Below are 14098 nucleotides of genomic sequence, written 5' to 3' on the forward strand. Positions count from 1 at the left end.
ATCCCGCCTCGTTCTGGCGTCTATGGAGAATGGAATTTGATACCAGGCTGCCATTCAGCTGATCAACAAGAAAGTTTTGTCATATCTGAATTGCTTAAAAGCTAAAATAAGAAGAGCACAGACTGTTTAACATATGAATTGAGCAAAGATTCACCTGCAATTTATGTGTATACACCTCCGGTTGTAAAGTTTTGCCCTGTATTTCAAGTTTCATCCAGGGATCTTTCGATCTCAAGCCATATAAGGTATTATTCTCTGATTTGTATTGGTTGTTGGTGAATTTGGAAAGAGTCGATCACAGAAAAAAGTGGAGCTTGAGTATAGTGTAGCAATCTGGTTGGTTAAAGAGCATCACCATTTCTGAATCATTTCATTCAGAAATAGCTGGTTCTGGGATTCAGTTAATGTCAACGGTTTGTATCTGTGATCTTGTTGAAAGACCAGTCACCGTAGGGCACGTATAACACCTTTGTTATGTTTAAATATCATGAAATTCTCAATTCAAATGAACAGTTCGTCATTAGAGGTAAATGATGTGACTCTCCAGTCACATCCTTTAAATAAACAATTTATTAAATTATACTGACACTTGTATTCTGTGGAAATGAAGAAAACCATTCAGAAGCCATAAGTTGATTCTGCCCCCAAAATGTAGTGTTTAGACTGGTACTGACTTTGATTCAGAGACGACATTAGACTATGAAAGGGAGGATGTTAACACATATTTCGATGGATACTTCTTAAATATTCCTATTGTTCAGTGATAGTGGAGAGAAATTTTGATAACAAAAATGGAATTTCTACTCAGGTGGAGGTTCGTGCATGTGTGGAATATCTTGTTGACACAACTAAATATATAACATGTATTCTTTTGACAGATACATATATCAATGGAATTTATCTGACTAAAATTGAATATTGGTCCCAACAATATCATGATCTTTTTATCATGAAATGTGAAACGCATTAACACGATAATGATCTACTGTAACTAACCTATATTTCCTCTTTAAACACTGAATTCATTTCTGTTGAAATTAATTGAATTGTAACATAAGAGCATCTTTGTAAATGCATGAAAACAATATTTCTGTTATTTACAGTTTGTAAAAGTTGTATCATATTGTTGTTCATACATGGTATCTTTGCGTATTTTAGAGTATATTTAAAAAATGTAACATAAACATCATTATTTTCCTGACAAACTGTTATCCCTAACATAACAGTTTCATTCTAAATGTGATAATTACATCTAAAAGATATTGAATTATATTATTTTGGGGTTATTCTTTGACGATTGAACTAAAATGTAAATAATTAAGCAAACATAGCAGGATACCATGTTTGTGTGTTGTTCTCTGCTTTCCTGGGGCAGTTGAGCTATATTTCATTGACGAGGAGTGCTTATCTCTCTAATGGGCCATTTGGAGATAACACATTTGCCATTCTCAAAGCGAGGCCATGAAAACACGGGAAAATGAAGGATATGGGTTATGTGTAGGCTGTGTGGCATATTTTGGTCACGTGTTACCGTCCAGACTTTCTGTATGACCCGATGTCTATCTTTAATGCTGGAAGAAAGTCAAAGGTGAAATAGATTTCTGAGGCTTACTATTTTGTTAAATATCACAAGCAGTGAAGGTGCCAAGGATAGGAGTTTGGACCAGTCTTGGATTAGAACCTACGATCAAAGGGTCCTAGCTTTCAAGGAGCGCAAAGATATTCAAAAGGACTCACTGTCCACATTGAAACTCCGTAGGGTGACTGTTGCGGGCTTAATACGGAATACGTCATGGATCTTCCAGATACGGAAGCCGACACACTCCTCTTCTTCCGCACTCACCTAAAACAATAAAGGGTCAGGTTTACACCATTTTGAACAGTGAGTGAGTTGGGTTTAACAGCATTTTGAACGGAAGTCTAGTTATATCACAGCGTGTCAGCTTAATTTCGGCGGAAAGGCCAAAGTGATGAATGCCTCAGATGTTTACCACTTTGGTGAATCCTATGACCATGGGTATGGTGCTGACAGACTTACAAACATAACAGGAAATGATATTCGAACCACAATGTTACGTTTCTGGCGTGCTTAAGGGACGCAGTGATGCACAGCAAGCTTTGAACAGTAGTTCAGCCCCCAAGAGGTGAGTTCGGGTCAACTTGGGTTTAATCCTGCATTCAAGATTATTGCACTTTCATAGCGCTATGTATCTACGTGTATGTGTGTATGGCTGCATGTACTAGTCAAGACTAATTCCGGTTTTATTGACCTTTTTCACACTTCGCTGCTTCCGGTTTGAAAGCGAGGCTTGGAGAGCAGAAGGTGAAGGCTGGATAGCACATGAAACACATGGAGATGTCAACAAGGCACGCAATAGGGACAAACTGTGACAATTTAACCATCCCGGTACATTTATTGAACATTATTCTTATTCTTATCATTGACAAAGTATTCTACTGTTATCTGGTCTCCTTACCGATATAAATTCAAGTCTGTGATTTCAATTTAAAATATCCATGACCACCTGGTAACTCCCAGTGCAGTTTATGGTAGCTGAACAGACTTAATACAAATGCTACTGACATCTTGTAAAGAATAATTCATTGTTTACACACCATTAAGCCAAACTATTTATTGTGAGTTTAAATAACTTTGCGGGTTGTATTTGAAGTCGAAATATTGACCTTTTGACCATATCTAGATATATGTCACAAACTTACTAAATTGATATGTTGATATGATGTATCAAATTGTAACCTACTGAAAATTTACAATCGTTACAAATGAGAATTTTGCATCAGTTGCGAATTTGATGTAAATTGTAATGGACTCAAATGCATTCCAATAAAATATTAGACCTCTAGATCTACTTGTGCTGTTGTGATTGTGAACAGTTGTTATTTCGATTGTCAATGTTGACAGATTAGATAGCATGAGATGTCATATTTCAACTGAATTATTACATAAAGGGTGTGTAAATATTTTAAGTAAAGTACAGTTTGATCTGCAATTTTGTAAACAATATTTCTACCAAAATTATATTTACTTACTGTACCAAATTAATCATGTCATGAAATGAACAAAAACCCAACTTAATTAATGGCCAGTAAATGTTCAATACAGTCGTGCCCCGCTTATACGGACTTCAGATATCCGGAAACCTCGGTTCCCGGACGATTTTCATTCAAAACGAAATAATTACTATACAAATTTAACCATATATCCGGAAATTCCGTTTCCGGAACCGGACGGTCATTTTCATACACAAAACACTGAAATGCACTCAAAATTGTCTCACTTATCCGGACAATACACTTCCGCTGGTGGAAATCCTTTGATTCGTGAGAAGTCAATTAATCAAGTGACACTGAGTTACGTTTGAGACGCGCTTGTTTATTGTACATGTAATCCCCTTCGATAAATATGGCGTCTGTGGAGGTCAGAGGTCAAAGTTGACCTTGATTATGTATTACGAGAACATTACGAGGAATTGTTTTATATCTAGGGATTAAGATTACCTTGTGCATTTTGCATAATTGAAGGGAAGTAACTCTTCCAGTAAGAAGCTGGTTTCAGTTATTACGGAAATTCGTTTATACGGACGAATTGTGAAATGAGGCAAGTGTCCGTATAAACGAGGCACGACTGTATACATGTGATCTTTATATAATTTACAGAAACAGATGACTCTTTAACAGTTTGTATTCAAATTTTCCAAATGCATAAATTGATATTGACATTACAATAAACTTAAAGTATAAACAGAATTATTTTTAATTCCCATGCGTATTGCAATCATTACTCATTTATTCCCTTTGTTTAATTGTGAAACCCATCTGGTTTTATGTCCACAAACATGTTTTGAAACTTTTATAACAAAATTATTTCTTTTGTGCAAGCAATTGCCATGTATTATTGATTATTAATCAAATCAATTTATATGTAAGAATATAGTTGTGCTTACTGTTTCATTTTGCGATAATTATATTGTTATGATGTAATATTTTACTATTGTTAATAATCTTTAGAACTTTAGTTTATTTCAATCAAGTCAAGTGGTGTGATCATTTTGATAATTTTTATTATTCAATCAAAACGAGAAATATAAAAAATATAAATACATAGAAGAAATTTAATTTGTTTTCCTTGTCAAATAACGATGATAGCATGAATTTATCTCATCTTGTGATCTGGCAAAGTTAATATTGTCAAGTCAAGATATCAACTTTAGTAAACCACAAGAAGAGATAAACATTTCATTTGACGAAATAAATTCAAGTCTTTTATTATCTTTGTGATCTTTATGACGTTATTCAGAAAACCATAGTGTCAATGAGGCAGACTGACTGTAGGTGTGACAAAACGTGATATTTCACCTGATTCTAATAAAAATCTTATTTATTTCACTCTAGCGAAAGTATGTTTTCAGCATGGTCAGGCTAAAATAAGTATTTCATGATGAAATACATACCGGTAATACAAATATCAAAACGTGTTTCATTAAAACAAGAGTGAATTTCTGTGTGACACTGATATAAAGAGCTGTAGTACACTGTCATTAAATTGATGCATCTGTTGAGCTTACTGTTTACACAGAATATACTGTTTGAGTTTTAGACATATCAGATGAATTGATGCCTTCAAGATTTTCTAAAGTAGCATGTTGTGTTACACACTGTGATTATTTTTCCTTACATTTCTCTATTTCAGAAGAATGTTGTTTTCTAAATAAGCAAAATTTTGAGAAAAGGTGAATATACATTGTTTATAATTTTTTTTATTGAAGTAGAAATATTATTACAATATTATTGAATTATTCATTTCAGGCCAGCGAGTCAACACAATGAAGTACTAGTATCCGGTGACGGATGTCTGGAGGAGCTTTCTGCTGACAGTAACACACTGGTTACAATGTGCTTCCTGTCAAAGGACGAGGAAGTGAAAAGCCATATTCATTCAATCAACAATGTGCTTCCTGTCACATTTCACTTAAATAGGACGAGGAAGTGAAAAGCCTTATTCACTCACAAAACAACATGGCCAATTTTTATCAGACACTAAAAAAGCACATTGTACCATCTGTTTACAAGCAAGAAAATTATTTTCTCCTGGAATTTAATTAGGAGCTTTTGACTGACAAAGTTTTGAAATCTTATATTGTGAGAATTAAAGACATGAAAATTTCGGTTTGTTTTTCTTTGTTAAATATGAGAAATCCAGATTGTTCCATCAACATAATTGTACCGATACATATATTTTATCTTGGCTTGATTACCGATTGAAGTTGATTCATTTTTATCTTTTGTAATTTTATCTGTACTCATATCTGATCAAGACATTTTCAAACTATTCAGGATAAATGTATCAGTAGCTTCCTTTTGATATACAATTACCTATCATCATACAGGATTAACTTAACCTTTTAACCTTTTAACTTATTTTAAACAGTTCACACATTATTACTATTGTCATGCACGTTGCAATCTCAATCGGTAATAATCAGTTAAGTACGTGATGTTTGAAGAACAAGTAAAGTATCATCTGTCATTGTACACACTGAATAGAGTTATCGCCCCGTCTGAATATTTATTTTGACACACAAATTATTTTGTGAACAAATTTCATTTACATCGTAATATGTTAAGATGAAAATCATAGCAGAAAAAGTGTCTTTTGTCAACTGGACTCATGGCAATACGATAGTGCATTGTGCAGCAAACATCACTGTGAAACGTGAAATAAACATGATCGACGATCTCGAGTTCGCCAAGCCACGCATTGACTGAGCAAATTTGCAAAAGTACACTGACGTGTTTCATGTTATGCGGTTCATTTATGATTCAAAACTTCTGTCATTGAATGTACTGACACATTGTACCTATATGCCGACGAGGTTATGATAAAACAATCTATTTCTGAAATACGTATCTCGAAATGCACCTTTCCATTCACTTCCGGGATCCTGACAGCAAAATGCTAATTCCAGTGTATTACAGGCATATTTTAGTTGGACCTCAGGATTAAATGTGAAATATCTTCTGTATTAGATACAGAGGATACCATTTTTGGTTTGTTTGAAATGTCAATCAGTGAAATGCACAACATGCTGTCTGTTCCCTATCAGCTGATGAGACTCACATTGCATGGAGCTATATGCTCTCCAAGCCTAGTTTTCGATCCAAGATGGCAAAAGTGTGAAAAAGGTCAATAGTAATAGCCAACTGAGATACCATGCTGCAGTTTAACATGATAACCCACTCAGACACAGAATACATATTCAGAACCGACAAGTCCCCTTATTTTATCCCCTCGCCGAGGGCCAGGCAGGGTGACAAGGACCATCTTTTTTGGTACGACAGGTTTGAGGATCTAACTCTCAACCTTCCACGCTCCGGGCAGACGGTCTATCCACTTGATCTTTAAGGTGGTTTCATGTGGAAGGACATGTTTCGCATTTGTAGACATTTTCTAGATAAAAACTCAGTTTAATCTGGCACTCAAATGGTGTATTCAGCGGATCATGGCAACCAAGAGGATGTAACTCAAACCAGGCACTTGAGGGCATTAGACTGCACTGTGACTGTGGCCATTAAAAACATGAAAACTATACCACAACAATAATGATGAAAAATATCATTAGAATTAATTAATTTCAACAATAAAAAATTCTGTTTTGATTTAAAATTATATATTTCTCTCTGTGCATTAAGAAAAATGTCACAGCAGTATAAAAAGGCAAATATGTCAAGCCTCTCTGACATCTCTCCTTTGCATGCGTTTTTATGTGTACTCACAGTTCTTAATTGTATTTCAACGTAGTCGTCGTTGTACCCTGCTTTGACAACACGTCCCCCCTCGAGCTGGTAAACAGAAGGCAGAAAAACATTTATATTAGAATGAAGTTAATGTTAGAATCGTGTACATATTTACAGATCCCTCATGAACATATACATATTCAGGACTATTATCTTGATTTACAGATCAACCAATACTATGGCTACCACTACTATGACTCCATCTACAATTACTGCTACTTGGTTGATGCATGTCATCGTATCCCAACTGCATGGACCGAAGCTCATGATATCAATCGCATGATTGTCTGCTGCTACTACTACTACTTACTACTATTACTACTACTACTATTACTACTACTACTACTACTATTACTACTACTACTACTACTACTACTATTACTACTACTACTATTACTACTACTACTACTATTACTACTACTACTATTACTACTACTACTATTACTACTACTACTACTACTATTACTACTACTACTACTACTACTACTACTATTACTACTACTACTACTACTATTACTACTACTACTACTATTACTACTACTACTATTACTACTACTACTACTATTACTACTACTACTATTACTACTACTACTACTATTACTACTACTACTATTACTACTACTACTATTACTACTACTACTACTACTATTACTACTACTACTACTACTACTACTACTACTACTATTACTACTACTACTACTACTATTACTACTACTACTACTATTACTACTACTACTATTACTACTACTACTACTATTACTACTACTACTACTATTACTACTACTACTATTACTACTACTATTACTACTATTACTACTACTACTATTACTACTACTACTACTACTATTACTACTATTACTACTACTACTACTACTACTACTACTACTAGTATTACTACTATTACTACTACTACTATTACTACTATTACTACTACTACTACTACTACTACTACTACTACTACTATACACTGTTTATCACATATAAGCTGCCGAGGATCACACCTGTATCAGGTCATACTTACCTCTTTAAGATCACACTCATTAGGAACATAGCCAGTCAGCATTCGTACACGGATATAGGTCTTGCCATGGTTGTAATTACCGTTGTATCTGATGAACAGAATAACATACATTTTTAAAGCCTCTTTGAACAGCATTCCAGTTACATGGAGGTGTGTCAGCTTAATGTGGGAGGAAAGTCTGTTGTGATGCAGATCTTGGATGTTCACCACATTGGCAAAACACGAGCAGGGTATGGGGCTGACAAACATAGAAACTAGGGTAGAAATATTGAAAATTCCTCTAGGATAGATGGTAGCATTTACGTGGTTAATAGCTCCGTATGGATATGTAGTTCGCTTTGGGACAACACGTTTCAGATCTTGCCCCACGTGCGGGCACGTGTGTTTGTCGGCTGCATGCCGATTTAGTGTTTACAGTCGTGGGTAAGAGCGCCCCGATTGGTTGGTGACAGACTGGATTAGCCAGTGGCTGCACCGTTTAGACGTGTTGACCCACAGGTTACGTGTCCTTAGACACCGGAGGGACCGTAGACACATTCTTTAGTATTTTCGGCATCAATATCTCCTTGATAAAAGAATTACAATACAAAGTCATGAAAATATTAGGTGTCTAAATGCGCCAAAAGCTTGTCCTGTAACACTAGAAATATAATCAGGGAGCATCTGAGGGAGCTAACTCTTCACAGTCACCACTGCGCCTTAGAATATGCATGTAGATATAACTAATATTGTTCAAAGCGGTGTTAAAATCAAATTCACTCTCTCACTGATGCCATAAATTCCAATACATGTTCCATGGTACTTTGATGTTCCATAATATGTTTTGAAAAAATCAACATTCAAGAAAATATGTAAAACATTTAACAAGAGAATGTTTTCAAATATGTTGCCACGATCTTTATGTAACATTCTAAGATGCTTCGCTGAAAGATCAAAGGTGCCGACTGTACTTTATACTTAAAACAAGAGTCATCAGAAAGATGACATATCCCCCCAGCAGCTGTCTGTAAAGTAACCACTAGTAAATGTGCAATTCTGTATGTAATGAGTCAACAGTTTAATGTTCTTTAAGAAGCATACATTGTTTACCCACAAAAGATCCACCATGGTCGCATCCATATGAATGCCAAGTTTCGATCAAATACACTGAATGGTTTTCGAATTCTGCCCCAGAAACGAACCCCATCCCCAATTGAGTCTATGTCCAACTTCATTCCATAAAAATTTAAAAAAATAAAAATTAGAAAAATCCCAAAATATCAAAAGGCACCACTTCAGTATGTGCTTGATAGCTTTGCCAAGTTTCGATCAAATACACTGAATGGTTTTCGAATTCTGCCCCAGAAACGAACCCCATCCCCAATTGAGTCTATGTCCAACTTCATTCCATAAAAAAAAATTAAAATTAAAATTAGAAAAATCCCAAAATATCAAAAGGCACCACTTCAGTATGTGCCTGATAGATTTGCCAAGTTTCAATCATATACACAATGGTTTTCGAATTCTGCCCCGGAAACGAACCCCATCCCCAATTGAGTCTATGTCCAACTTCATTCCATAAAAATTTAAAAATATAAAAATTAGAAAAATCCCAAAATATCAAAAGGCACCACTTCAGTATGTGCCTGATAGATTTGCCAAGTTTCAATCAAATACACTGAATGGTTTGGAAATTCTGCCCCCGAAAAGGAAATGATTACAGACGGACAGATGGACAGACAGACGGACGGACAGACCGACCGACAGACTGGCTGATCGCTATATCCCCCCTGCATTATATGAAACGTAAGTACACATCATGGACATAATGGCGCTATTAAAATTATCCCCGACTATAACATATCCGAGTTAACTAGAATAGTACAGGGTAAAAATACAACTAAATACATGGGTGTAGAGCAAACATTAATTTTCAAATATACTCACCACCAAAAGAAACGCGAATACCATACATGTTGGTAAATATAGAAAGAATTACTCATATACAAGAAATATTAGATTGGTTTGATGCACAGACAAACAAACTGTTGTGTTGCGTGAATCGACGCTCATGAACGCGACACATGTGACGTCATAGATCCATGACTAGATGCACCATTTGTCTCCTGCAGGATTAGCGTGTAAAGTTTATAAATCATGTGCAGCATTCGTGATGAGAATAAAGACACGCTGTGGTAACACTATGCTGATTGTTAGTTTTGTCATTAATTGGTACACATTGGAAACATCTCTTCTTAACGTACATACTGCACTATATGATTCTCTGGTTTGAGTTTCTTTTGTCGGTGAGTATATATCCCTGCATATTGCCATTATATTCTTTCTATCATGAACATACTGCCTATATCCAAGACGATTAAAACCTTTGAGGTTGAATATACAACATCTCAAGCTGGGTACTTACTTCAAACACACATTTAAACAGTAAGTGAGAGGGGTACTGATGCCTCCAAACCCCGACTCAATAGAGCAGGTGAAACGGTCCCCCTTTGGACATGTAAGTCGTGGACCACACACAGAACAGACACCTGTGTTGCCTGCACGCAGACTGAAAGAGAAGGGAGATAGAACAGTTGTCATCATTAATAAAACTGCATAATGAAATTGGACAGTATGACTACACGGAAGAATGTTCACATTGCCAAGTAATTATTACACAGGTCATTGTTTCCTAATTATTTTTTAATTTCAGCTCCCTCGGGAGAGTACAACACACTGTTAGGTGAAAGAAGATTTAGTTTGTTGCCCACCTTGATAATATTGATAAGACAATTATGAGAAACATAGCAATGGTCAACAACAAGCCCATTTTCGTTCTTACCTATGATAGTTTTTTATTTCTGGGATTTTCAAGTACCGGTACTCAAGAAAGACCGAAATGAGCGAAAAAAGACATTTTTTCAACTTTCAGATAAATCTAACTGTGAGAAGGCTGTGCCCCAGCATGAACTTTTCACCACATCTTTATGTTACATTTTTGAGGAAAATAATCAAATATTGAAAAATAATTCCTGAAACCCATAAAATCTAGCCTTTTCCACATATTTACCCTTACCAGCTCGCTGACTTGGTTGATGCATGTCATTGTATCTCAATTGCGTGGATCGATGCTCATGATGTAAATCACTGGATTTTCTGGTCAAGACTTGATTAGTTACAGACCGCCATCATATAGCTGGAATATTGCTGAGTGCGGCGTTAAACAGCAAACAAACAAACAAATGTTATAAGTCCAAAGGTTGCATCTGTTGAAATGATCTAAGCTTAGTTCTCATTCCTATGAACATGTTTTGCTCCTATCTCTATTTATGCAGATACTGTGGACCAAACATGGGCCTTTATTTCCAACATTCCTGAGTAGCAAAGGCAAACACCCTTCATGAAACACTTCATTGAGATGAACTAACCTCTCATCATCAGGATAGAACCGTCTTACGTTCATGGTAAACTGACAGTCAGCGTCAACATCAACAGGAATATTGTAGCTTGCGTCCACATGCATCTGGCCAATGCCATGTCCTGCTGTCAACACGTGCAGACTTTGTCCCAGTGGCACCTAGGACATCAGTGGGGTGAGGTGAGGTGAGATCACAACTAATAGGATGGGGGTGAAGTGGAGAATAAAGGCTGTTCAAGCCTCTGCCATGATGTGGGCAATACAAGTGAATAAATCTAGTCTCATCAACCTGGAACATGAACATCGCCATACATGTGCTCCGTAATCCGTTCGACAAGTGCGAGACGGCGGGAGTGTTTATTGCTTAAGCACACACAAAATAGTTGGTTTACAACTCATTAACAGCCCCACTTAAACCATATATTTTAGAACTACAAACTAAAATACACTTAATATAAGGATACAAAATCCTTTACATTAATGCAGAGTTAATACAACTAATTAACACAGGCGATTGCAGTCTATGCAGAGGGGGCGTGACGACTCCATAATGTAGCATATTTTCGTGGTAAATGTAAACAGAAGTAAACTCTGTGTAAAAAAAAACAAACCAAAAAGTATTTCTTTGTTCTGGTATACATCAGAACACCAGGCGATAGAATTGAGAATGAGTGTTCTGAATATGTCAGGTTATCAGATCGCAGGAGTATTGTCCCATGGCATTGCAGTTGTTCATGACCCTTGATCACAGTGGTGATGTATGGGATGTGTTGGAGTGAGTTGTGTTTTTGTAAAACCTGGAAACTTTGTTCTATAATGAAGACGATTGAAGAATAACCAGAAATGCGCAGTGTGAGACAGCATAAGTTGAAAAATTACATATTCATCTGCTAAATTGCTTCTACAGGGACAAAGGTTTGGTGAAACAAATATAGTCTAATCCGGCATCCACTGATGATCTTGATTCCCATGAAATTGATCCGGCAAGGTAGCACATGGATCCGAAATGAGTCGATCCTGTTTAACCCCGTTGAGACCCCTGTTCCTAATATAAATCATGGCCATGGCATCCGTGACATTATACTTGTCCATTGACCAGCATCCTTGGGTTGGCAAGCCAGGGATTCCACCGTGTCATAGCCCCATGAACCAACGCATCCGTCTAGCGGTAACTCCGTACCCACATCAGGCATTACGAGCTTCTCAACCTGTGGGATAAACGGAATGGATCTAGCTGAACGGACTCCTGGACACTTGTCAAACAGATCCAGGTCCCGGGTCAATGACCCACTTGTCAAGCCACATACCCCACCGTACATGAAGGGGTGCCAGTGCTTGTGCCACGGCCCAGTGATCGACTGATCCGTCTGCCGATTGTTACGTACCCACACCAGGGTTCCGGGGTCTTTACCAGGCCACCCATTCCCTTTAGTTTTGAAAGCCTTAACTAGCTTGGCGTACATTTTATCAAGCTTCCTTAATGATTGCTTGCTCAACTCTGTCATCTATTTTAGCAATATCCAGAGTAAATCACAAACATTAAAGATAACAATTTTGAAATTTCAATTCATGGATGTTTTTGTCTCTTATTTGAAAGTTTCTTAATTTTGGTCTGCTGATTTGTCGTGATAAAAGAATCAGAAGAGGTCGGACTTGTTGATAGGTTACGCTTGCCCATAAGGTTATTTCAATGCGTAAAAAATGCTTTGAATTCTGCCACCGTACAATTAATGCAGAGATATAACTATGATCAGTAATTTAACACTTTTTTGTAAAACAATATCTACCCAACAAGTGTGGGTCTGACCTATTACTAAAAAATTTGCACTTGGTGCATTCAAGTTGAGCTTGACTAGCCATGCGTGATGCTGTAAACAGTCACCTTATCAATGAGAAAACTTCCTTACTTGCAGATATAATATATGTAAGTAGGAACTCTTATCAAGACATAATTAAGAACCTTGTCAAATAGATCACCAAAAAACAGTAAATATTTCATGAAATTGAAAACTTCACTATCTCCAAGTAACTAAAAACACATCTTGCTTGCAGTCTACAAGGAGAAATAATGAAGTTGGAGGGATTACAACTGCGCTGAGGGCAGGGTTTCCTGAGTTAGGGGAGATAACTAAGGAAGGAAACAACATTTACCACAAAAGAATTTTGTTTTTTAACCTTGTGATCACCTGCAGGCAGGAAAATAGGACAATCATATGCTAAAGGGGATGTTTATGCACTAATTAACACGTTATGTTTGCAGAATTGATGCGGGATGTTCCCACTGTATCGTACCACTGTGGTATCATAAAACTTACAAGATAATTTTTCAAACACGGGGTAAGTAATTGTGGGTAGTAGTGTACCTACATCTTGGAGTGACTGGGGTTGGAAAGCGTCCTCTTCTCCAAAAACCATCCTGTACGTGAAGTTTTCAGAGGGAGAAGCTGTCACATTGACGTCCAGATTGGTTTCCCGGATCCGCTTAGACTCCCTGTAGGCGGCCAGAGCCTCTGTGGCAACGGCTGTATCCTTGAGGTGGGAAATACATTATTTATTCAAAACAAGCAAGTGAATTAAAATACACCATTGTACGTAATGAAAAATAATATTTTTAGGGTTTTAGGGTTGTTTGTCTAACGCCGCCATATTCCAGCTATATGACAGCGCTCTGTAAATAATCAAGTCGAGACCCAAAAGGGTAAAAGTCTGTGACCTGTGTTACACATTAAGCTGACACACCAAGATGGAATACTGTTAAAAGCAACATTAAACCCAACTCACTCAATGCCTTTTCTGCGTTTTAAAAAAAATAAATATTTCCCATCACCTTGAAGATGAGAAACACACACAATAATAGGAGATTG

At 36.6% G+C, this 14098-nt stretch overlaps 1 protein-coding gene and 1 long non-coding RNA gene across 2 annotated transcripts in view; one reads left to right on the forward strand and one right to left on the reverse strand.

Moving 5' to 3' along the window:
* LOC139471525 (complement C3-like) overlaps window positions 1-14098 on the reverse strand; it is an 87187-nt gene that overhangs the window by 7301 nt on the left and 65788 nt on the right. The window contains exons 28-33 of the mRNA XM_071253902.1: window positions 13602-13763; window positions 11245-11393; window positions 10242-10385; window positions 7838-7925; window positions 6796-6861; window positions 1738-1843 (exon numbers count right to left, since the gene is read on the reverse strand). Of these exons, the coding sequence (XP_071110003.1) occupies window positions 1738-1843; window positions 6796-6861; window positions 7838-7925; window positions 10242-10385; window positions 11245-11393; window positions 13602-13763 (715 nt within the window). The remainder of the gene's footprint in view (window positions 1-1737; window positions 1844-6795; window positions 6862-7837; window positions 7926-10241; window positions 10386-11244; window positions 11394-13601; window positions 13764-14098) is intronic.
* On the forward strand, window positions 1504-5186 carry LOC139471526 (uncharacterized). The gene is made up of 2 exons (XR_011653842.1): window positions 1504-1588; window positions 4828-5186. It is a non-coding gene; the product is annotated as an uncharacterized lncRNA (long non-coding RNA).

The sequence above is a fragment of the Haliotis cracherodii genome, unplaced genomic scaffold (genome assembly GCF_022045235.1).
Source record: "Haliotis cracherodii isolate W230 unplaced genomic scaffold, xgHalCrac1.p SCAF_23, whole genome shotgun sequence".
NCBI lineage: Eukaryota > Metazoa > Mollusca > Gastropoda > Lepetellida > Haliotidae > Haliotis > Haliotis cracherodii.